Genomic DNA, 21692 nt, shown 5'->3' on the forward strand with positions numbered 1-21692 from the left:
TTGACGAAGTGCAAATCTTCACTTCGTCAAAAATAACAGTTATCTAATGAAAAATGAAAGTTATTTCTTATTTATCTCATGAAAGTTGTTGGAAAATAAGTCCTGGGAAGAGTATTATAAGGCGTTTTGTGAAGAATATAGCAACCGTCGGAATACAGACGGTTGCTTTTTATACAAAATTCATGCAGGAATTCCTGATGAAATCAAACAGGTTAGAGGAACGTATGTAGACCCAAGACTTATAAACTATATAGCAATGTGGGCTTCTCCAAAATATTGCATAGCAGTTGGAAAAATTATGGACTCCATAGACAAGAAAGTTCATGAGAAATTAGATGAAGAAGAACTCGAAGATACAGTAGAGAATGCTAAACCTTTGTTCGAACAAGAAGTTAGAAAAATGCATGAAAAACAATTAGAACATGAACGTGAGATATGTTATGATTATAGAGATTCTCCATACGAACTAGACCAATGGGAACAAGAAGATTTAAAGAGAGAATTTAGAGAATATGAACTCGCTAAGATAGCATTAGAAACTGCAGAAAAGAAGTTAAAAGTTTGGGGTCGTTTTGTACAAAAATATTGTGAGTAAATGAACCATTTATTTTTGCTGAATTCGTGAGATTCTGAGTAAAATGGCATATGGCATGTGTCAAACCGTTGAGTTTTCACAAAATTCCAAAAATAACGTTTACCATGTAAAATGGTTATAAATAATAAGGGTAGAATTCGTGGTAGAAATTAGGTTAGATATACCCATCTAACCTAAAAATTATTTTTGCTGAATTCAGCACAAAATTCTGAGTAAAATGACATATGGCACGTGTCAAACCGTTGAGTTTTCACACATTTTAAAAATTGCTGCGGAAAGTTCGTCAAAAAAGTGAAGGTTCCCGACGGTTTCAAACCGCCATACTTTACATGAAGATAGTTTACAATGTCAACTAAATATCATGTACGATAGAAACGGTTATGTAAAGTTTACATTTTGTAAAGTTTTGTCCTGATTCAAGACAAGTCTTGTATTTTTTCAGAACAAGTCTTGTATTTTTTCAAGACAAATCTTGTCCTGATTCAGAACAAGACTCGCACTTTTTCAGAACAAGTCTTGTATTTTTTCAAGACAAGTCTTGCACTTTTTCAGGAAATCCTATCGTCCAACTTTACAAATGTCACTTTTCAACATGATTGCATTTTGGTCGGGGAACAACTTTCTCTCATTTTGTCACTTTTCTATCGTTGTGTTTTGTCACTTTTCCCTCGGGGTGTGTGTCAGAAAATATCCAAAATCTTTATAGCCTCGTATCTCCTTCAATTCTTGACGGTTTGACATGTATGACACACCATTCAATTCAGAATTATGTGCTGAATCTTATGACCTTCATTTGTTCGTGACTTCTTTTCACATATGTAACCATGAATTTTTAACATTTCTTTAACACAGAAAAATAAAGTTAGTTTTATTTTTATTTATTTTTTTATTTTGTATGTAAAGACAGTAATGTCAACATCAGAGAACACAACAACTGCTATCGTTCATGAAGCCATTAATGAAGAATACGAGTACATACAGTATAACAAACAGTTACGTCTCATTCGTTCAGTCAAAGATGACATGTACCAAATGCAAAGTATAATGAATGCTCTTCGTTCTACAAAGCAAGCATATCATTGGTTTGAAAACCAACAGACAAAAGAACTTTTAGAAGAATTTCCTCATATGATTGCTTCCCTCGGAAAACCGAGAGAAGAGATTCCGTACGAAAATCGCAAGAATTTGGCTCCTGGTTTGAAAGGTTATTATGTTCATAGACTTTTAGTAAATGCTGTAGCAATGTGGGCTTCACCTCGTTATGCTTGTTATATTTTCATGATGTTAGATGAACTATATAAAGCAGAACGTGGAGAGATGGAAAAGAAACTTCAAGCAAAAGATGAAGTCATTGAATCCAAAGACAAAAGCATACAGAAAAGAATACCGCGTTCAGTACCAAAAGGAAAGGAAAAGAGTTATAAGTATATGATATATACTGAAGAGTTGGAGAAAGAAGAAGACAGAGATATGGTTATGTTGCATTTAGTCAGAAGAAACAACAAAAGCTTTTATGACCTTGCTAAGATTTACAAATCTGACAGAAACTGGTTCTATCGTGAAAACTTACCGATTTCAATGACACCGAATGAGCAAATAAAGGAAATTGTCAAAAATACTCTTCCTCAAACACACTATGACATCAAAGGTTGCACAATACTTACATTCAAAGAAGACTTACCATTACTGAAGGAAAAAATAACAGAATATTTCGATAACTTCAAAGAGGAAGAATGAAAACTTACCGATTTCAATGAAAAACATTAACTTTTTGACGAAGTGAAGATTTGCACTTTGTCAAAATTTAATGAAAACTTACCGATTTCAATGAAAAACATTAACTTTTTGACGAAGTGAAGATTTGCACTTTGTCAAAATTTAATGAAAACTTACCGATTTCAATGAAAAACATTAACTTTTTGACGAAGTGAAGATTTGCACTTTGTCAAAATTTAATGAAAAACATTAACTTTTTGACGAAGTGAAGATTTGCACTTTGTCAAAATTTAATGAAAAACATTAACGTAAACATTAACGATAAAATTTATTTCCTGGACTGTTGTCAAAATGTCATGTTGTCATCATTTTTAAAAGAAGTTAATTAACCTGGTAGCACATGGTGACGTGGTGACACTTTCAGTTATTCAAAAATATATTTTTGCTTAAATAACTTCAGGGTCTATTTCTTCAACCATTTCACTTCCTTCGTCAATGTCAATAGAAGCTTCTTCAACCTTTGGTAAGAATTTCTGTATAACATCTTTGTTCGTTATTGTCTTCAGAGATGAAGGATAATATTTCACATTTGTTTCACCTTTCTTATATTCTTTCTGCTGCGATAAATCTAAAACAATACTGAAGAAGTCAATATTAGAGTTCTTTATGACAGTATAATGAGTATCTTTGACATTCACGAAGAAACTCTTTTGTTTCAAAACTACTGCTAACTCTTGTGAAGTATAACGTTTGCGGTCAATGACGATAGCTAATGGTCTGACATACTGACCAAACTTAGATTCTTTCACAAACTTCTTGTTAAAGATAACATTAACATTTGAAGCATTATTGAACTCATTCTTGATGGCAGTAGCGAGAGCATTGTATGAAAAGAACTTGCAATCTTGCATGTGTTTCATTAAAATAAAAATATTAAATTATTTTGAAAAATAACTTAAAAAAATCTAATCTAATTTTTTCAAAAAATATTTTTTTATTTCCTACTAAAGATGTATCGGAAGTTGTCTAAGTTAGAACACTCGGAAATAAAACAACTTCTTACAGAAGCTAATATAGATGTTGCAAAGCATTACGCAACAAACAAAAAGGCACTCGCTGACATCCTCAATGACTACAATGGTGAAATAAGTTATGATAGAATTCATGAGTTCATAAAGCCACAACGCGGTGAGGACGAAGTCCATGCAAGAACTTTTCCTTTAAATGACGTTGCTATTGACTTATATCATAGACGTTCAATACCTCATGAAGTAAGGCGTGAGATGTTTGACATAACAAATGCGAACGTTGGTGAAACAAGAAGAAGAGACGACACACTGAAACAACAGAGAAGAGAGATGTTTAAAAATGCTATAGAACAAGTTCGCAAAGCTAACGATGTCATTCGTTCCATTGACGACAAACCAAAAGAAGGTGAGAGATGGTTAAAGAAAGATGAAGAGAATAGGAAGAGAAATGTGAAGTCAGGCAATAGACTCATTGACTTTAACATCGAAGCTTTAGATGAACCAAACAGAGACTACTTACACAAACATTTCGGTAAGGTTTTCATGAGACTCTTAGAGAAAATTAAAATAAACTCACAACAGAGATGGATGGTATGTTATAAACTTGGTGGAAAGTATGAATGTTCTACGTTAAACCTCAATAATATTGGAACATTACTACATCAGCTCTTGAAGGAGAACTTTATATCAGAGATAGAAGCAAATGCTGCAGGTATTGTTGAAATGCACTATGACTTCTTCTTGACAAACATAAAGAATCTTACTGAAATAAAGATGTATGATTTAACTGAATATGAAGGCTTAACGATGTCAGATGTAAAGAAAGGCAAACCAAAAAAGAGACCATATAGAGATGAAAGCACACTGACAGAAAGACAGAAAAGATTATTGAACAGACTTAAACAAACAGGAGATAAACAAGATATAGATGACTTCTGGAATGAAATCCTTGGTGAAAAGAAGTTTTATAAGAAGAGAAGCGGTCAGTTCTGGAAGTATCTTTGCACATTACCTATAAATCTTGAGCGCTACCAAATCTTCAATGAACTGAACAAAAGAACTGCAACACTTATGACAGAGGACAATTGTTTCGTTTATGCTTGCATTCAGGCTGGAGTAAATGAAGAAACTATTGACCACATGAGAGAAGTCATTCGTGTTAGAGACTTTCCTCAAAGTAAAGTACAAGAAATTTCTGACGCAACAGGTATAGCATTTAATGTTACCATTGGTTACTTCAATGACTCAAGACATAATGAAATAAAGAGATACATACCAAAAGAATGTGAAACTGTTCGAACTATTGACTTACTTCTTGTTGAAGACCACTACATGCTAAATGAAAGATTACCAATGACAACATATTTCATTCGCAACTATATAGAAATCTTGAAGGAGTGTGGTGGAATGAACATTGAGAAACAGATGAAGATTTATACAAAGAGAGAAGATAAATATGTAGTTCGCATGGATAGAACAACACCGCTATGGGATGTTATGAAAACATTGTGGGAGTGCAAATATTTCGAACCTATTTCTTATGGAGAACTTTTCACATATACGACTGACTTATATAAACAGAACCTTGCACCATTTAAAGATTTGACATATGCTCCAAAGTATTGTGTACAACTGAAGAAGAAAGCCGAGTCAAAAGAAGTAAATAAAAATAAGTGCAAGTTCATTCCTGAGCACGTTTTCTTTGCTGACTTTGAGTGTAGCACAGACGGCTTTCATAAAGCTTTTAACATATGTTATGACAGTGAAGATGGTTCAGTGAGTGAAAGCATTTGGGGTCAAACTGTGCAACAGAATTTTTGGAACGACTTCCTGACAAGAGTTTAATATATTTCCATAACCTCAGTTATGATATAAACTTCATCTTAAGACACATGACAGAAGTGAAAGGAACTCCATCATTAAAGGTTCACGAACAATGCAAATAACTGGCTTATATAAAGGAAGGGCAATTATTATAAAAGACTCTTACAGTGTTATAAATAAGAAGCTTAAACTATTTCCTGCTATGTTTAACTTACAAACAGGACCGAAAGAAGTATTTCCATATAACTACTACAGCAGTGTTTTGTTAGCAAATGACAACAGAACTGGTGTCATTTCTGAAGCATGTAAGTTTATCCGGGATGCAGATACATTCATGAAAAACATAGATTCCATCAAAGGTTGCAGAATAGATGAAAACCACTTCGACTTAGAAAAATATAGCACATTTTATTGCAAACAAGATGTAAGAATTTTAAGAGAAGGTTTTGTTAAGTTCCGCAATGACATATTGAAAGAATTTGATTTAAACGTTTATGACTACGTTAGTATTTGTTCAATTGCTAACAAATTGTTTGAGAACAGAGTATACTTCCCGAATGGAAATCTTTATGACCTCTCAAATAAACCAAGAGAATTTATTTCGAGATGCATTCAAGGTGGAAGATGTATGCTGTCAGATAACATGAAACAAAAGAGCGAAAAGAAACTCATTGCTGACTTCGACGCTGTTTCATTATATCCATCCGCTATAGCAAGACTTTATACTTTAGAAGGAATTCCAAAAGTATTGAAGGATGAGATGTTAAGCACAGAGTATCTCATGAGACATTTATTCAACGACGACCAAAAGGAACCCATTGGTGAAAAGTTTATGTCTGGCTTCTTTGTTCTCATTAAGATAACAGAGATTGGAATACATAGACACTTTCCTTTAATAGTTTGTGACCCTGAACTAAATCCAGAACTTAACGTTCCCAGAAGTTCAAACACTTGCTGTTTAATGTATGTTGACCATATAACATTACAAGACCTCATAAAATATCAAGGTGTCAAATGTGAAGTGTTGCAAGGATACTATTACGATGGAAACAGAGATATTAGAATAAGAGATGAAGTAAAGAAGTTGTTTGAGTTAAGGTTAAAGTATAAGAAAGAAGGAAATCCTTTGCAAGAAAATATAAAGCTCATTCTGAACAGTATTTATGGCAAAACTATTCTATCTCCTATTGAGTCAAAAATAACCATAGTAGATGACAAAGATGCTATAAGATATGCCATCAGAAACTACAACCATATAGTGAAATTCGAAGGTTTGGATGGTTCAGATAAAACTATTTTCAAGCTAACGAAAAGCATTTGCAGACACTTTAACTTCTGTCCACTTGGTGTTAATATTCTATCTATGTCGAAGAGAATAATGTGTGAAGTATTCTGTACTGCTGAAGACTTAGGAATGGACATCTTTTATAGCGATACCGACAGTATGCATCTCTACAATGAAGATATCCCTCGTTTAGCTGAAGAGTTTGAGAAACGTTATGGAAGAGTTCTCATTGGTAAAAACCTTGGTCAATTTCATAGCGACTTTGCAGAAATAACACCTGGAAAACAAAGTTTAGCATACAAGTCAATATTTTGTGGAAAGAAGACTTACATAGACTTACTCACTAACGATTTAAATGAAGTTGCATTCCATGCACGTTGCAAAGGTGTCAAACAAGACGTCCTTGCTTTAACAGCTAATGAAATGTTTCCTGAAGCTATACAATGCTATTACAATGAAGATAAAGGTTTAATGGTTCCGCAAGGAAAATTTGACAAAGACTCTGAGTTCAGTGTTATGAAACTTTACAAAGCACTTCATGATGGTCAAGAGATTGGATTTGACTTATGTAAGTCTTCTACTCCTTGCTTTGCTGAAAAGTTTAACTTTTCTATTCAGACTAAGACTTCATTCATAAGAAAGCTTAAGTTCTGAGGTCATGAATGAGAAAAATAATAAGGTCATTTATTTTTGTCAGCAATGAGGTCATTCGTGATAAAAATAAGCCGCTAGCGGCAAGGCGAAGCCCATGTGGTCATTTACAATACTGCGATGGTAGAGTTTAAGAGTTGTGCGTCAATGTAGAGACAGTCCTTATGGTCTGGAGGTAAGAACACTGGGCAGTTATGGTCATAAGTGGAGAACATGTCTATCCAAAACTCACGATTGAAGCCAGTTAATTTATAGTATTTAGGGTTAGGAAGTGGTGAAGTTCTTGTATGACCAATGAACTCATTTTCAACTCCCTTACTTAAGTTTGAATATAATATAGCTTGCTTTCTATCCCAAATGCCTGGTGTTACAATCTTTGAAAATTCATTTTTCCTCGGAAGCATTGCATCATAATTGAAAACATTCTTGAAGTCTTCATTGGGTTCAGAGATTTGAAACCTTATACGTAATGGATTTTCTTTCTCTTTAGCTACTTCATTGAATGGTGAATATATAACAAACTGACAGTCATGAGTTCCATCTTCATTTTCATTAAATTCATAATGAAAGTCTATAAGTTGTGGCTGACTACCTTCTTCTTTCAGTTGTGCAAGAAACTCACGTAAAGGCTGTAAAGTTTGTACTTCAATGTTGAACTTTTTCTCGAACATCTCATTAAATGAAATCATACATTGCAACAATATTGTATCGTCTTTAAAGTATTTGTATATGTGAATGTTTTGGGCGCTTAAAGACTGTTCGTCATTTTCTATCTCGACTTGAAGTATAAAGTCAACCTTTCTGAAAGCACGTGTTATATACATAGATGTTATGCCAATGTACTTCTCTTCATTTATGTTCACAATCCAGTCTGTTGGAAACTTAAACGTTACTCTGTTCCCCTTTATTTTGACGTCAGGGTTTTCACTACTGAACGCAACAGTTAAAGGTATTTGTCTATACATTTAATTCGGATAAAAATAAACCATTTACTCTTTCTTTGCTTCAGCTTCTTTAGCTTTTTGTTCTTCCTTTGCTTTTGCTTCTTCTCTAGCTTTCTTCGCCAGCAAACGTGGGTTCTTTTGTCTTCCAGCAGCTAATGCAGCAAGTTGTTTTTCACTAAGTTTTCTCTTTGGTCTCTCTGGCTTTTGTTCTTGTTTTTGTTCCTTCAGTTCGGATAAAATTTGCTCGCGAATTTCTTTCTTCAATGCTTCAACATCTATGACCCCTTGGGTCTTGTCCATATGACTTGTCTGAGTCATTTGACTGCAGATAAAAAACAAAATTAAAACTTTAACCGATGTAAAATGAGCTTGTCAAAATCAGAGCGAGAGTCTATTATATTAAATGACGCAAGAGGAATACAACATCCTTTCTATTACGTAAGTCAGAGTAAAGATGGTAAAATATACGTAAGAAAAAGAAAGGTTCCATTAGCGAATGCAGAAAGCGACAACATTAAGGTGTATGGCAAGGATGAAGTCCACGAAGCCCATATAAAACCTTCTGTTCAAACTGAAAAGTCAATAGAACCAGAAGAAAAGAAGCCAGATGTTCTTTCAATAACGAACCAAGAGCTTATTGCAAAGTTCGTGAATTTCATTGAAAAGCAAACCGAGTCAAAGAACCCTGACCCGCCAGTGAAAGAAGTTGAGACAAAAGAGAATGTACAGTTCATTGAAAATGTCAAGAAACAACTTCCACCACGAATGCCAAGAAGAAGAGTGAGAATAATGAAGTAAATAGATATTTTTATCCGAAGTAAATACATGCAGAACGAACAGTTAAACGAATTTACTCCAGCAGAGCATATTCATCAGATTCGCTCATATTTCGATATCATAGACAATGCAGTTCAAATTGGTGACACTAATAGAAAATATTCTGACGCAAAGATTCCATCACAACCTGGAACTGCTAAAGATAACACATGGGTAACATTCAATCTCTCACCTCCTGGTGAAAATATGTTGGACCTTTACAATACATTCATTACGTATAAAATGGAAGGTCAATTTATTGTAGATAAAGAAATTGGTTCAGGTTCCGATAAAACAAACCCACCAGGATTTTGGATTGGTTTCGATGACGCTTTCTATGCAGTTGCTGGATATCAAATCCTTGCAAATGGTCGTATCGTATATTCTCAAGACAACGCAAGAGAAGAAGCATATATAACTTCAAACTCACAAACTACCGAACAAATAAAGAAAGTAGATGTTTTCTCAAAGACTCGACATGAAGATGTATGGAGTCATTCGGGAACATGCAGAACAGGACAAATTGTTAGTGGTCCAATTACAGCAGGAAAATCATTTGATTTTAAGCTTTGTTTAAGAATTCCTGTTAGAAGATTCCTTCCATTAGAAGCTATTCGATTTATTCCAGCTTTTGCAGGAAACATTCAGCTTAAAGTAAAGTTCAGTAGCGACGCCTTACAATGCACATCTATATCTGTAAATGATATCATTGCTTTCAATCCAACTCTTAAAGTTGCATTTGCTTCAGATTCAAATCCACCGACAAATAAATTTGTTCCATGGAATGAACCATTCACTATGATAACGAAGGCAGTAGAAGCTAGTGGAACATTACCAACAACCAGCAACTATTTCGAACAAAGATGGATTTTAATGAATGTTTCATTCATCCAAAGTCATTCTCTTTAGACCCTAACATTTATACAGAACTTGTAGAACATTATACAAACGAGGCTTTATGTTTTCCTGTTAAAGTTATGGATTGGATTCCTATGGACGGTTCATTCTCAAAGAATACAGATAGTTCAAGTGCAACATTTACAGCAGCTTATACGCCTATTAATGTTAAAAGTATTTGGGCACTATTTAGAAAGAAAGACAACTATTATGTTAATTTTGAGAACCCTAAGTTTAAATATCTTCAGCTTTCCATGGGAGCTTATGGAAATATGCCTGCAGAACCTGAAAAATCATATGGACCTGTATTTTATGAAATGGTTGCGAACGCTTGCAATACAAACAATGATATGATAGGATTTAATGAAGATGTTATGAGGTCATTGGTGGATGATGGTAGTGTGGAACATAAATGGGATAGCTATGACAACACACATTTCTTATGTGGTTTTCCAACAGAAGTGGACTTTTGCTTCCAGCAAGGTCAAACATCTACTGCTCCAATAACATACAAATTGTCTGTTAAAGGACCTATTGAACTAGCAACTGAAAACGTACCAAAGCCACTTATTGGATTTATGAGGGATTGTTGCTTTGCCATTCAGGTGCGTGCTAATGGCATCCCCATAATAAGATTAGATGACTATAACTTAGCCACGGACGACAGTGAGGAATAAAGGATGAACATTTATTTTTAAATCTTATAAATGAGTTCTTCATCGAGCTCTCGTGAACCTTCACCATCTATGAAACAAACTTTACCAAACGACTATGGAGCACCTATTGAATATTTCTTACGAGCTGCACAATGGCAAAGAGCAGTCTCACCAAGGTTAGGTGTTCCACCAGCTCCTGTCAAAAATAGCATTTGGTCAAGTCCTTATATAAGATATGGTCTCCCACTAGGTTTGCTAGCTACAGCAGGAGCAGTTATGATGTTGAAAAGAAACAAAGCAAATGTTGTAAATAATACTGAAATAGCTGAAGTTAAACAAACTCCAACACCTTCGCCAAAACCAACGCCTTCACAAACAACACCTTCAATGACTCCTGAACCTATGGAAGTACAAACTCCTGTTCAAAAGTCAACTCCTAAACCGACTCCAAAATTTAAACCAGAACCTACTCCTCAAATAAATCGTAAAACTCCTGCGTTTCCTTACTGAAAAAATAACGTTATTTTTATTTAATATTAAAATTTTTATTTGATTGAAATGACGACTAAAGTCACTGAAGCAATGAAACAAAAGTTTTTGGTAGAATACATTAAATCAGGAACTATTCCAGAAGGTTTTTACATTCATACTATGAAGGATGGTAGAGTTCAGTTTAGAAAGATAAAGCAACCATTAGATAAAGAAGGAATTTTGAGAAAGATTAAACTTCATGAGGACAACATTGCTGAACTTAAGAAGAAGTTAGAAGAGTTGGAGAAAGGAAGAGAGTTATAAAGCAATGAATTCAACAAGGTTAGAAATGAGGTTAGAAAACGTGTTAGATCTAACATTCTAACATAAACATTATTTTTGTGCTATGTTTTTCATACGTGTGAGGGTGGTGATATCATTAATTTTTTATTTTATTTTTATATAAATGTGGGAACAAAAATAAAGCATATCTACTCAACAGGAATGAGACCCTTACTGACTATGTATTCGTTTAATGCTTGATGAAAACAATGGTACATATTATCGTATGGGTATACACAACGTCTGTTTCCATCGTCGTCGTATATGTAGAGCTCAAATCCAGTCCAACCTTCTTTTGTACAATATGTAGCTTTATTTAAGTATGCATTTATGTAGATAAGGCAATTTTCTTCATCGCTCCAGAAATAATTTTTGTTCTTTGTTGAAATAGTTTTCGTTCCTCTGCGACCATAAGGAATGTATGCAATGAACTTTGCGTCATATGGGATTGTAATATATTCAGGGTTTCTTTCATCGTCAATGGGTCTGTCTTTGTTAAAATGCATGTTTCTCAGTTTTACTTGAGTTTTGAATAGTTCACGGAAACGTTCTGGGAAAGAGTCATAGTAAATGTAGTCGGACATGTCTTTGTAATGAAATAAAAAATTAAAAAAAAATAAAAATAAGGTTATTTTTTATTTAGTGAGGGCGGTAGTGAATTCGTTAGTGAAGTCGTTTATGTGTCAGATGGTTTTGTAAATATTTAAGGTTAAGTTGGTGTTATAGTTGTGTTGTAAAATATACGTTACCGGTTTCGTAAAGTGTCAAACCGTTATCTTGGGTAAGGTGGAACGCAGTGCCGCCGTACCCAAGATAGAGATACTAACTATTGTTTCTGGACCGACAACGGTTCAGAAAATAGGGGCGCCTTTCAAGATCTACTTGATCTTTGGGGCGTCCAATGGCAGCATACAGACTCTCATTCTCCCTACCAAAATGGGAAGATTGAGAGATTCTGGCCGACATTGGAGCGCTGCCAAAGCATTCAGGCTATTCCTGCCTTTATTTGGGAGTACAATAATAACACACCGCATGAAGATCTCCCAATTAATCCATTAACTGGAACAAATTACACGCCAAATCAAATGTATCAGCTGAAACCGAAATACACAAATGCAGATACAGAAAGGTTGTGGCAAATATTGGATACAGATACAGGCATGACTGCTGTTGACACATTCACAGCGTAATAATAAACATAATTTTTTAATTTCATTTTTAACAAGTTTTTTTAAATGTATGTAATGAATAATTCATTAGAATATGATAATGCACATTGTAACAGAATAGAACAATCACCAAATTTTTTTTGAAATTAAAAAATAAAAGTAAAAAGTATAAAGTAATCTAACCAAAAAAGATATTTAAAAGAATTTTGGAAAAAACAGAATAAGGATAATGATATTATTTTAGATACACAATTGATGTACTGAAGAATAATCCGGTAAAATGATGATTCCACAAAGCAAGTCTCAGCTTAGCATGCAGCCTCTTATTGAACAATAGGCTGACATTATTGCTAAAATATTTTTGTTGTTTTTTGTTGATGTTTTTTAATAAAACTTATACATGTATCTGTACTCGAAGATTGAATTTTAAATCTCGGTAGATCCACATTGCAAGTAGCAAAAAATATCATCTGTAGCTCTGAATTGCGATAAATTTTGCGAAATATAAGCAAATCGCCATTCTACTAATCATAAAACAACACAAGATCTAACAATCGCTATTATCGGATCGATAGGATTAAAATGACATTGAACCATAATTTTACAATGTTTATTGAAAAAAGTGCTATTTAAATTAGCGAAATTTTAGATAAAAATATTATTAATTCCAGCTTTATAAAACGAATAAATTAGAAACGGTTGAAAGATGGTCGTTAAAAATAATTTATGAAAATTTATCATAAAAGTAACTAATTTAATTCCTCGATAAAATATAATTCAGTATTGAACGTCATACAATATTTTCAAATAAATTGAATAGGTAATTTTGCTATTTGTTGTAGTATGATTTACATCCCTTTTCTGCCAAAATTTCTATTGTATCGTTTTTACATTATCGTTTGTTGAAATTAAACAAATCATATATTGTATTATTTCCAGCAACATTGTTTTTATAAAAATAATTTCAATGTTAATTCAAATTTAATTTTGAAAGAGAGTTTAATTCGAATACCTATATGAAATTACGAAATTTACTTCGTGATTTCTCCATATTTGGTTATGAATTACGCTATCGAGCAGTATTACCTTATTGGCTTAAATGGATACGCAAATTTTTTCGTTATTTCCAAATAATCTTTTTTGTTTTAGATCCTTGCACCTTAAATCAGTTATCATCTCGACCTCCAACTGTTTTGAGAATCCTAAACAACACTGGTTTGCTCAATTCATGGAATTATTTTACCAATTTTTCTATTCATTCCTCGTTAATTACATTAATTTATGAATTACTATTATCATACTCATTCATTCGCGATGCATATTTAGTTAAGAGGGGTGAATTTGTGTCTAAATTCAAGCTTTACTTTTATGTAATTAATTTAGAATTTATTCAGCCAGTTACTCATCTTCATATGTTCTATAATTTCAACAATCAAGTACTCCACATGGTAAATAATCTTGATCTCAATTGTCTCATAAATTCGTTAAATTTTGCTCTAATTATTATCATCTTTGCATGCCACGATTATATTGCTTCAATTTATATACGTTCAAAGATATATCTAACCAGATCCATGCTCGATTGTATTTCAAGCAACACAGATCAAAAAATATTTTGGATGAGGTTTATAATGGTAACAACTCAGGTACTATTAGTCAACAAATACAATTACATTCTCGAAACGATCATTTTCTTCACTGTCCCATTTTACTTTTTCATTGTATTAACTAAGAGAATTACAAAAGGTATACATACTTCAATGTTCGGTGCAGTTTTAATTGATTCTCCTTTATTTTCTTACTTCTTTGTGATGTTCGCGCATCTTCATCCCAAAAAAATTTTTAATCCTACAATTGTTCTCACAATTTCACTTTTTAGTTACAAATTTATTTACTATTTGTATCAGATATTCCTTAGAAAATACGCTTACTTGATTTTGAATGAACAATATGAACCTCCTTTTTGGCTACCGATAAATAATTGTTTAGTTATGCGAATTGCAGCAGAAACAGACGCAGATATTACACAGTTTGAGAACTACATGAATCTAAGATTGAAGCAAGATCCAGATGAAATGATAGAAGTTGTTAGGTTCTTAGGAATTTTCAGGAATCAAAGAGAAAGATTATTATTAATGATGTCAAAATTTAAAGGGGATTCTGTTTATTACGAATTCCAATTTTATTGTTTCATGAAAGCATTTATGTCTATAGAAGATAGTTGTCCGCAAAAATATATATCGAGTCTTGACAAAATGCATACAACTTATTTAGTTTATTCTTCTTTGTTTTGGGATGCAAAATCAAAAGGTGACAAAATTGGCAGTTTTATTTACGCGTTGAAAGCTTCGATTCCTAGAATGGAGATTATAGATTTTGCAAACCTTTTGCGCTTTGCTTATCAAAAAGATTATTATATACATCAAGCGATGGCTGAATTAAGTTTGATTGCATTGGGAGAACCTTCTAAATACGTGAAATTTTCAAAAATGTATCAAAAATTGAAAGAAAATCCATCAAAAGTGTCTGACCAAATATTCATAGCAATGAGGAGTAGTTATCCTATAACATTATCAAAATATTTCGAAGAATTAAACGCAGAATCAAAAAGTGAAAAAAGTGACAGTGAAAATTCATCATCTTTGAGATTTCATGTTTCAGAAAAGACTATTTATAGAGAAGATAACTCTTTGAATAGCCCTGTAGCCATGTTTGTTCAGAAGGTATCTTATTTTAAACCTTACGGTATAGTTTTCTCTCCAATTGTTGGAATGATTTGGTTGGGATTTTATTTCAAGAAATTAATGGATTATCCAATAATGATGACAGAAAAAATGACAAATGTTAAGATGGCGGCTTTGTCAACCTACAACTTAACATCACAAATTGCTTCTGGTGTCATGTTACAGCCATTCATCATCAAAGCAATTTTACATAATCAGAAAAATGAAAATATAACAAAAAGTGACAGAAATTCACCACCAAACAAAGAAAATACTATAAATGAAAACATCATAAAAAGTGACATAAAATTTTCAGAAAACATCAATAAAAATGGCAAAGATTCATTACAAAACATTGGAGTAAATAATGAAAATACAAAAAGTGTCAAAGTCATTCATGACATCACAAAAAGTGACACAAATTCTCCATCAAACAAAGAAAACACAAAAATCTCAGAAAATATCAATAAAATTTATTCACAAAATACTGATATTACTAAAAATAATAAAGTCATTCAGGACATCACAAAAAGTGACAAAAATAAAAATAAAAACAATGAAAATCTAAATTTGAACGATAAAATCATTCAAGACATCACAAAAAGTGACAACTCAAAACAAGTTTTCAATAAATATATTGGTAAAATCAATGACAAAAAAGAGAGAAGAAATGATAAAATTGATTTAAAGATAAATGATGAAAACGACAAATGTTCTGAGTTTTACAATGATGTTTATGATTTTATTAATGAATATATGTTTTCTTATAAAGAAGATTATCAATTCAGAATCAGATGTCTTGCGTTTATATCTCATTATGTGGCAACAAATAAATGCGATGACATATTAGATCACACGAAATTAATGAGAATAAGTGCACAAAAAATGAGAGAAAACTATTTGACTTATTCATTTAATGTCAGAAAAATTTCAACAGACTTTTCTTTTTACGAACTCCAAAAAGTGAATATGGCTTGGTTATTTAGTGTTGCTTTAATATCAATGTTTTTAGTTTTCAACACTGTTTTCTGGAAAACAAATATGATGTTTAGAGATTTGCCAAAAACAGCAATTAATTTCTTGGCAAGTAAAGAAAGACTAGGTTTGCTTTTGTTCAAAAAATCATTGGAAACTTATGATCTGTTAAAGCTTCTATTGACAAATAAAAATGCAAATCAAGATGATAAGAAAAATGATAAAACAATTGACCGAAGAATAAAAGTCGCGAAATATTCAAGTGAAATGACAATTTCTGAAAAAACTTCGCCGAAAAATAATCATGTTAACTTAAGAGGTGCTAAATTAACTGTTTCTTTTATTGGTGCTGATCAATTGTTAAGGCCATCACAGTTTGCATTGAGGAGTCCAATTGTTTCTTCTTGTGCAAGTTTAGAAAGTGAAAATGATGAAGAAGAAAACTCTGTTTGGTCTGATAAAAGCGAATTAGATAAGAAACTTTTTGAACCCGAGAAAATAGAGAGTTTAGATATTGTCAACAAAACAATAGAAAGTGTTTCAAATGAAAGCAAAAACTACAAAGTGATTTTGTTGTTGTTAATTGGTTTGCCATGGGTTTGTTCATTTTCTATTGTTTTGCATACAATTTTTGTTTTGAATTCTCAGCAGAATAGTTCATTAAAGTTAATTAGAGGAATACAAGAACACATAGAGAACTTACACTCTCTTCCTCAAGAAATGTATTTGAATTACACTTCTATGAATTATCGATCGAATTTTTCATCAGAAAATTTGATCCAAAACATTTCAACTTACGCAAGATCTTTGATACCAATTATTGATGAAATTGATGCAGTTAACTTTAATTCTGTCACAGGACTCTTTTCATGGCTTATTGCTGTTATTATTTATCTTTGTTTGATGACAGTTGGTGTTTATTATTTCGAGAAAAATGTTTGTGATGCTTTTAATTCGTATTTCCATTTCCCAATTGGATTTATTGATGATTTGAACAAGAAAATTGATAATGATGTTAACAACAGTCTATCTGATAATATATTGGAGTTAACAATAACTAATGACAGTCATTTGATATTTAATTTATCAAGTAATTGCGAGAAGATGTTGGGAGTTTCTCCAATAGAAATCATCGGTCAAAAATACGAAGAAATGTTCCCTATGAATGCCAAAAATCAAAGAACATTTTGGGCGAAAAAGAACAAAAAGTTTATCGAAAAACAAGTCTCTTTTAAGAAGATTACGAGAGTTATATTATATGATAAATACGATGACAAGAATGATATTGTTAATTTGCTTTCACAGCACATTCCTCATGAGATTGCGAAGATTTACTGCGAAGAAGGTAATATTTCGTGTTGTGAATCACAAGGGTATTTCATGGTTTGCAAGTACAACAACACAGAATACAACAGCAGTATTGAACAAGTGTTCAAGAGCATCCACAACATCATGCAGTGCTATTCCACCGTTCATTTGATTGGCATTGAAGGATCAATTCTTCGATTTGTTTTCCGTGGCTCGGATCGAAGTGTTCCTCTGTTTTTCATTCGAGATTTGCTTAACATTTCAGTTTGCAACCATCATCTTGACAATTTTGTTGTTTTTTGTGGCAGTATTTCTAGTGAAATTGTTATCCGTGATGAAGAACCATATGTATTTAGTTTTGTTTCATCTCAATCAAAATCAGAATCTGCATCATTTTATGTTTGCAATCGAAGTATTTTGTTTGTTGATGACTGTTTGCATCTTTGTGAAGAATTTTCAGGCGAAATCATTGAAGGAAATCATTCATTACGCGGTTTCCAAATCAAATTCGAAGATCTTGAAAATGTTGTTTGTAATATATATTAATTTTTATTCTTATTTGTAAACAATTATGTATGTTATTATTAGTTAATAATTGTTAGTTTCTTTTTAATTGAGTCACAAAATATGTTAAGAGATTTTAGAGTGTATCGATGCTCAAAAAATGACAAAAATTTGAGCTTTGAAAAAGCATAATATTTCTTAGAACTAGTTATCAGAAATATTCATCAAAGTCAAATGAGGGCAGGTGTACTTTAACATGAAATTACTATTAGTATTTTTGTTTAATGAAATTGACTATTTGCATCATTGTTGGTGTTTTGGTATTAAAAAATGAAAGTTCCAAGTTAAATGATTTGATTCTAGATTCCATTTGGGGAATTAAAAATGAGTCAATGAATTTAATTGTTTCTTGATCCCATTCATCTGGAATATAAACATATGCGAAGATAATGTGAATCGTTTTAAATATTCCATGTAGTGATATTGTTTTAAAATCTAAATATTGCATTAATTGAATATATGATTTTTCATGTTCGGATAGCCTGATAATTATCTCATTTGTTGAAATATTCTTTGATTTGAATATCTTCAATAACCTCTCACATAAATCATAGCCTGATTCGGACATCAACTTGATCAATTTATCTATATTTAGATCAGAAAAATTATTACAGAGTTCCTTCAAGAAATCATCAGGAAATCCTTTCTTATTGTAATATATAAAGAAATCATCACAGTATTTAACTATGTCTTGAGTTGCTATAATTTTGTTAAAATACCAAGAAATAAGATCATCAGAATCTATTCTTAAACCAATTCCAAACAAATCTTTTAATATACCTTCAGTGAGTAAATTCTGAAATTCTTGCCCATGAACTATTTTTTTCGAAAACTGTGTAAGTTTGACTATTTTTAATGGGTATGTTGAATTTAAAGTGGCATTTGGTTCTATTTAAAGTATTGGCGTTTCTAATTTTTCCACTAAGTCCAAATGCAAATGCTTTTGATGTTGTGAACTTTCTATCATTGATTGTAATAGTAATTTCATCACGCTTGCCATTTATCCTATTTGCAACATATTTAATGACATATGTCATGTTATATTCACTCATTCTATTGGAATGAAGTTAATTGGCTAGAATAGCTGTTTTCTTCAAAAATTGTATGGACCTGAATTTTTATGTTCGTTTATGAATATTTTTATGTGATCTGACTGACTTATGCATGTTTATCAAGCCTCATAAAATGTGGTTTATTTATATATTTAAATTATTTGAATCCGATTTTTTCAAGGAAATTTCATTCCGGTTTTGTTAGTTGTTTAAAAGACAGAGTAATTCATTAAAAGAAACCTTGGTAAAAAATGTCAATGCACATTCAATTTTAGTTTTTTAATTTTAAGTTTCAGCTGCATCACTATTTATGGATTGCGTAATAAAACATGTTGGTATCTGAATGAATTTCAGGCTTTCTTTTGAAACTTGATAGGAGGATCACTCCAAATTCTGACGAAAGAAAGGAAAGATCTGACGGGATAGTTAATACTATGTTATTTGTGATGCATATTTACCAGTGGACCAATGCTGTCTTTCCACATATCATTTGGAGCCCCAGCTTTGAAAACTAAAGTTTTAGAAACTGCGCATTGGCAAGTTTTAGTCTCAATTTCATCAGGCCTATCAAAACATACACACTAATGTCAAGCATATATCATAAGTCGAAACTTCTTCTTGAGAAATCTGGATTTTATTTGAGTGAGAAGTTCATTGATTTGATTTTAAAATTTTTAGGTCATTTATGAGAAATAGAACAAAATTTGCCTTTACATTGAAGGAAAATACTTGGAATATTAAGCAATGTTGTATTTTTAAATCTTATCCAAAAATAATTTCATGGTAACAAAGAAATTCATTAATGAGCATAATTTTGATTTTAAATTGTGCAATACAAGTTATTGAAATCTTTCTATTTATCATTAAGTAACATAATATAAGGCGATGTATTACTAATTCTCTCCTTGATGTAATTGATTACTAACACAATTCTGTTTTAATATCATTATTTAAACAAACAACCACTGGACAGCAAATGTTTATTGATAAAAGACAAAAATAAAAACAATTGTTTTGGAGAAAAACAAAAAATGGGAATTAATCAAAAAAAAATTTAGAAAGATCAATTGTAAATCTAGATACATATACAAATTTAACATAAAATGTGCATGCCTTCAGGTAAAAATCGTCACTTTTATTTTAACCTAACCGTGGTTTTTAACATAACAAAATAAAATCATAATATGTAAAAAGAACATCAAAAAGAAAACTCTTATAAAACCGTAAAATGCTCACAATTCTCTTTTTAAATGAGTTATTATCGTTTAAAGCATCCAGTATAGAAAATACATCATGATCTTTACTGAAAATTACAAAATGGATTACGGTTTGCCACGTTTTGCTGTCAAATGCCAGGTAATTTTCATCGTAATCAATTCAAAAAAATTTTTTCCTAAAATTTTTAATGCTGTTTCTCTTAGCTCTCTTTGCTGTTTCCCAGCAATTTAGCGATGTTGCTATGGAAGAAAACAGATGGCACATCAAGAAGCACTTAAAGCATCTTGTTAAACCAATCTCTCATGTTGTTCATAAAGTAACACATTCTGTTACACACGCCCTCAAGAAGACAATTGTTCGCCCAATCCAGCGCTTTGTTTACCACGGCTCCGAGTCAATCTGGAAAGAGGCTGCCAAGATCACAAACTTCGATATCACAAATAATGAAAAGAATTGGCAAACCGATGATCTCAACAAGGTCACAGGAGATCTTGCCAACACATTCGGACTTGATTCCGGCAAGGTCCAAAACTTCTTCAACCGTGCCAAATTCCAGCAGAACTCCAAGCAGCTCTTCAACAAGATGGACTTCGGCAAGCTTGCTGACCGCGATCACAGATTCGCTAACCTCGGCGCTACAGTCGTTAAGGTTTCTAAGGTTGATGGTGGTTTCTCCGTAATCGCTCGCCAGATCGCTGCCAGAGCTACAATCGAGGCTAAGGTCATCACAAAGACATCAAGCCACCACTTCTTCAGCGGCCATACCCGCACAAGTGCTTCATGGCGTCCACTTGATGGCAATGAGCTCACAGACATCTACAACGAGTGCAACAACCAGATCTCTGGCCAACTTAACCAATACAAGACCATCTAATTTCAATATTATAAATTTTTTTATAATATGATCTCATTTTTCAATTTAAAAATTTGACTTTTAAATCGTCTTTGGTCATTTCGATTGAGATTACTTGAAAAAATTTTTGGATATAAAAATCCGATTATTTTGATTTCGGAATTTTTCTTTGGTAATATCATCGAACTCTACTTTGTGGCCATGTAATCTGTTCGGGAATATGAATTCTTGTCAAAATTTCAGGGAAATAATAAATTTCCAGAATGTGTTGTTCGAAATCTTAATTAGTATTGCAGCATAGATATCAAGTATCTGTAGCTTGTGATCCTAATAGTCATTCTTTCAAATACGTATTATTCTATAAAAATAATAATTTGTTCCTTTTGTTGATTACTTTATCATGCAAATATATTTTACGCATGAATGTGAGTTCATGTAAATAACAGTTCATGAATCTTCTGATTGAATAATCAAAATTCATTTTATTGGTCATTGAATCACTTGGCAAACAGTGAAAATATCATTTTATCTTAATGTGAATGCATATTCTTCAATTTATATTGATGATATATAATTTTGATTAATAAACAAGTTTTCTTCTGTGA

The 21692-nt window shown here is 32.2% G+C and overlaps 16 protein-coding genes across 16 annotated transcripts, besides 1 other annotated feature; 13 read left to right on the forward strand and 3 right to left on the reverse strand.

Annotated features, from left to right (window-relative positions):
* Positions 1-12053: part of a mobile genetic element that runs on past the window's edge.
* TVAGG3_0787890 (uncharacterized protein) lies at positions 299-595 on the forward strand (the record flags this gene model as incomplete). Its single annotated transcript, XM_051246683.1, has 1 exon — positions 299-595. One exon carries the CDS (start codon positions 299-301, stop codon positions 593-595), a length of 297 nt encoding a protein of 98 aa, XP_051082158.1.
* On the forward strand, positions 1505-2041 carry TVAGG3_0787900 (KilA, N-terminal/APSES-type HTH, DNA-binding family; the record flags this gene model as incomplete). The annotated part of the gene is made up of 1 exon (XM_051246684.1): positions 1505-2041. A coding segment is annotated over one exon (537 nt), but the record flags the coding sequence as incomplete, so codon positions are not given.
* Positions 2174-2332, forward strand: TVAGG3_0787910 (uncharacterized protein; the record flags this gene model as incomplete). The annotated part of the gene is made up of 1 exon (XM_051246685.1): positions 2174-2332. The coding sequence occupies one exon, from the start codon at positions 2174-2176 to the stop codon at positions 2330-2332; it is 159 nt and encodes a 52-aa protein (XP_051082160.1).
* TVAGG3_0787920 (uncharacterized protein) lies at positions 2758-3231 on the reverse strand (the record flags this gene model as incomplete). Its single annotated transcript, XM_051246686.1, has 1 exon — positions 2758-3231. The coding sequence occupies one exon, from the start codon at positions 3229-3231 to the stop codon at positions 2758-2760; it is 474 nt and encodes a 157-aa protein (XP_051082161.1).
* Positions 3322-4114, forward strand: TVAGG3_0787930 (organellar and viral DNA polymerase type B; the record flags this gene model as incomplete). The annotated part of the gene is made up of 1 exon (XM_001282357.2): positions 3322-4114. A coding segment is annotated over one exon (793 nt), but the record flags the coding sequence as incomplete, so codon positions are not given.
* Positions 4114-5110, forward strand: TVAGG3_0787940 (organellar and viral DNA polymerase type B; the record flags this gene model as incomplete). The annotated part of the gene is made up of 1 exon (XM_001277480.2): positions 4114-5110. A coding segment is annotated over one exon (997 nt), but the record flags the coding sequence as incomplete, so codon positions are not given.
* On the forward strand, positions 5276-6320 carry TVAGG3_0787950 (organellar and viral DNA polymerase type B; the record flags this gene model as incomplete). Its single annotated transcript, XM_051246687.1, has 1 exon — positions 5276-6320. A coding segment is annotated over one exon (1045 nt), but the record flags the coding sequence as incomplete, so codon positions are not given.
* TVAGG3_0787960 (organellar and viral DNA polymerase type B) lies at positions 6527-7102 on the forward strand (the record flags this gene model as incomplete). Its single annotated transcript, XM_051246688.1, has 1 exon — positions 6527-7102. The coding sequence occupies one exon, from the start codon at positions 6527-6529 to the stop codon at positions 7100-7102; it is 576 nt and encodes a 191-aa protein (XP_051082163.1).
* On the reverse strand, positions 8089-8343 carry TVAGG3_0787970 (uncharacterized protein; the record flags this gene model as incomplete). Its single annotated transcript, XM_051246689.1, has 1 exon — positions 8089-8343. One exon carries the CDS (start codon positions 8341-8343, stop codon positions 8089-8091), a length of 255 nt encoding a protein of 84 aa, XP_051082164.1.
* TVAGG3_0787980 (uncharacterized protein) lies at positions 8407-8841 on the forward strand (the record flags this gene model as incomplete). Its single annotated transcript, XM_051246690.1, has 1 exon — positions 8407-8841. The coding sequence occupies one exon, from the start codon at positions 8407-8409 to the stop codon at positions 8839-8841; it is 435 nt and encodes a 144-aa protein (XP_051082165.1).
* On the forward strand, positions 10011-10433 carry TVAGG3_0787990 (uncharacterized protein; the record flags this gene model as incomplete). Its single annotated transcript, XM_051246691.1, has 1 exon — positions 10011-10433. The coding sequence occupies one exon, from the start codon at positions 10011-10013 to the stop codon at positions 10431-10433; it is 423 nt and encodes a 140-aa protein (XP_051082166.1).
* On the forward strand, positions 10464-10922 carry TVAGG3_0788000 (repellent protein 1 family; the record flags this gene model as incomplete). Its single annotated transcript, XM_051246692.1, has 1 exon — positions 10464-10922. One exon carries the CDS (start codon positions 10464-10466, stop codon positions 10920-10922), a length of 459 nt encoding a protein of 152 aa, XP_051082167.1.
* TVAGG3_0788010 (uncharacterized protein) lies at positions 10971-11207 on the forward strand (the record flags this gene model as incomplete). Its single annotated transcript, XM_051246693.1, has 1 exon — positions 10971-11207. The coding sequence occupies one exon, from the start codon at positions 10971-10973 to the stop codon at positions 11205-11207; it is 237 nt and encodes a 78-aa protein (XP_051082168.1).
* Positions 11375-11809, reverse strand: TVAGG3_0788020 (uncharacterized protein; the record flags this gene model as incomplete). Its single annotated transcript, XM_051246694.1, has 1 exon — positions 11375-11809. The coding sequence occupies one exon, from the start codon at positions 11807-11809 to the stop codon at positions 11375-11377; it is 435 nt and encodes a 144-aa protein (XP_051082169.1).
* Positions 12054-13392: 1339 nt separating the features above from the next.
* TVAGG3_0788030 (uncharacterized protein) lies at positions 13393-17946 on the forward strand (the record flags this gene model as incomplete). Its single annotated transcript, XM_001299634.1, has 1 exon — positions 14014-17946. The coding sequence occupies one exon, from the start codon at positions 14014-14016 to the stop codon at positions 17944-17946; it is 3933 nt and encodes a 1310-aa protein (XP_001299635.1).
* Positions 17947-20421: 2475 nt separating this feature from the next.
* TVAGG3_0788040 (Aldolase class I domain-containing protein) lies at positions 20422-21183 on the forward strand (the record flags this gene model as incomplete). Its single annotated transcript, XM_001299635.2, has 1 exon — positions 20422-21108. The coding sequence occupies one exon, from the start codon at positions 20422-20424 to the stop codon at positions 21106-21108; it is 687 nt and encodes a 228-aa protein (XP_001299636.1).
* Positions 21184-21692: the final 509 nt, after the last annotated feature.

The sequence above is a fragment of the Trichomonas vaginalis genome, chromosome VI, assembly GCF_026262505.1.
Source record: "Trichomonas vaginalis G3 chromosome VI, whole genome shotgun sequence".
NCBI lineage: Eukaryota > Parabasalia > Trichomonadida > Trichomonadidae > Trichomonas > Trichomonas vaginalis.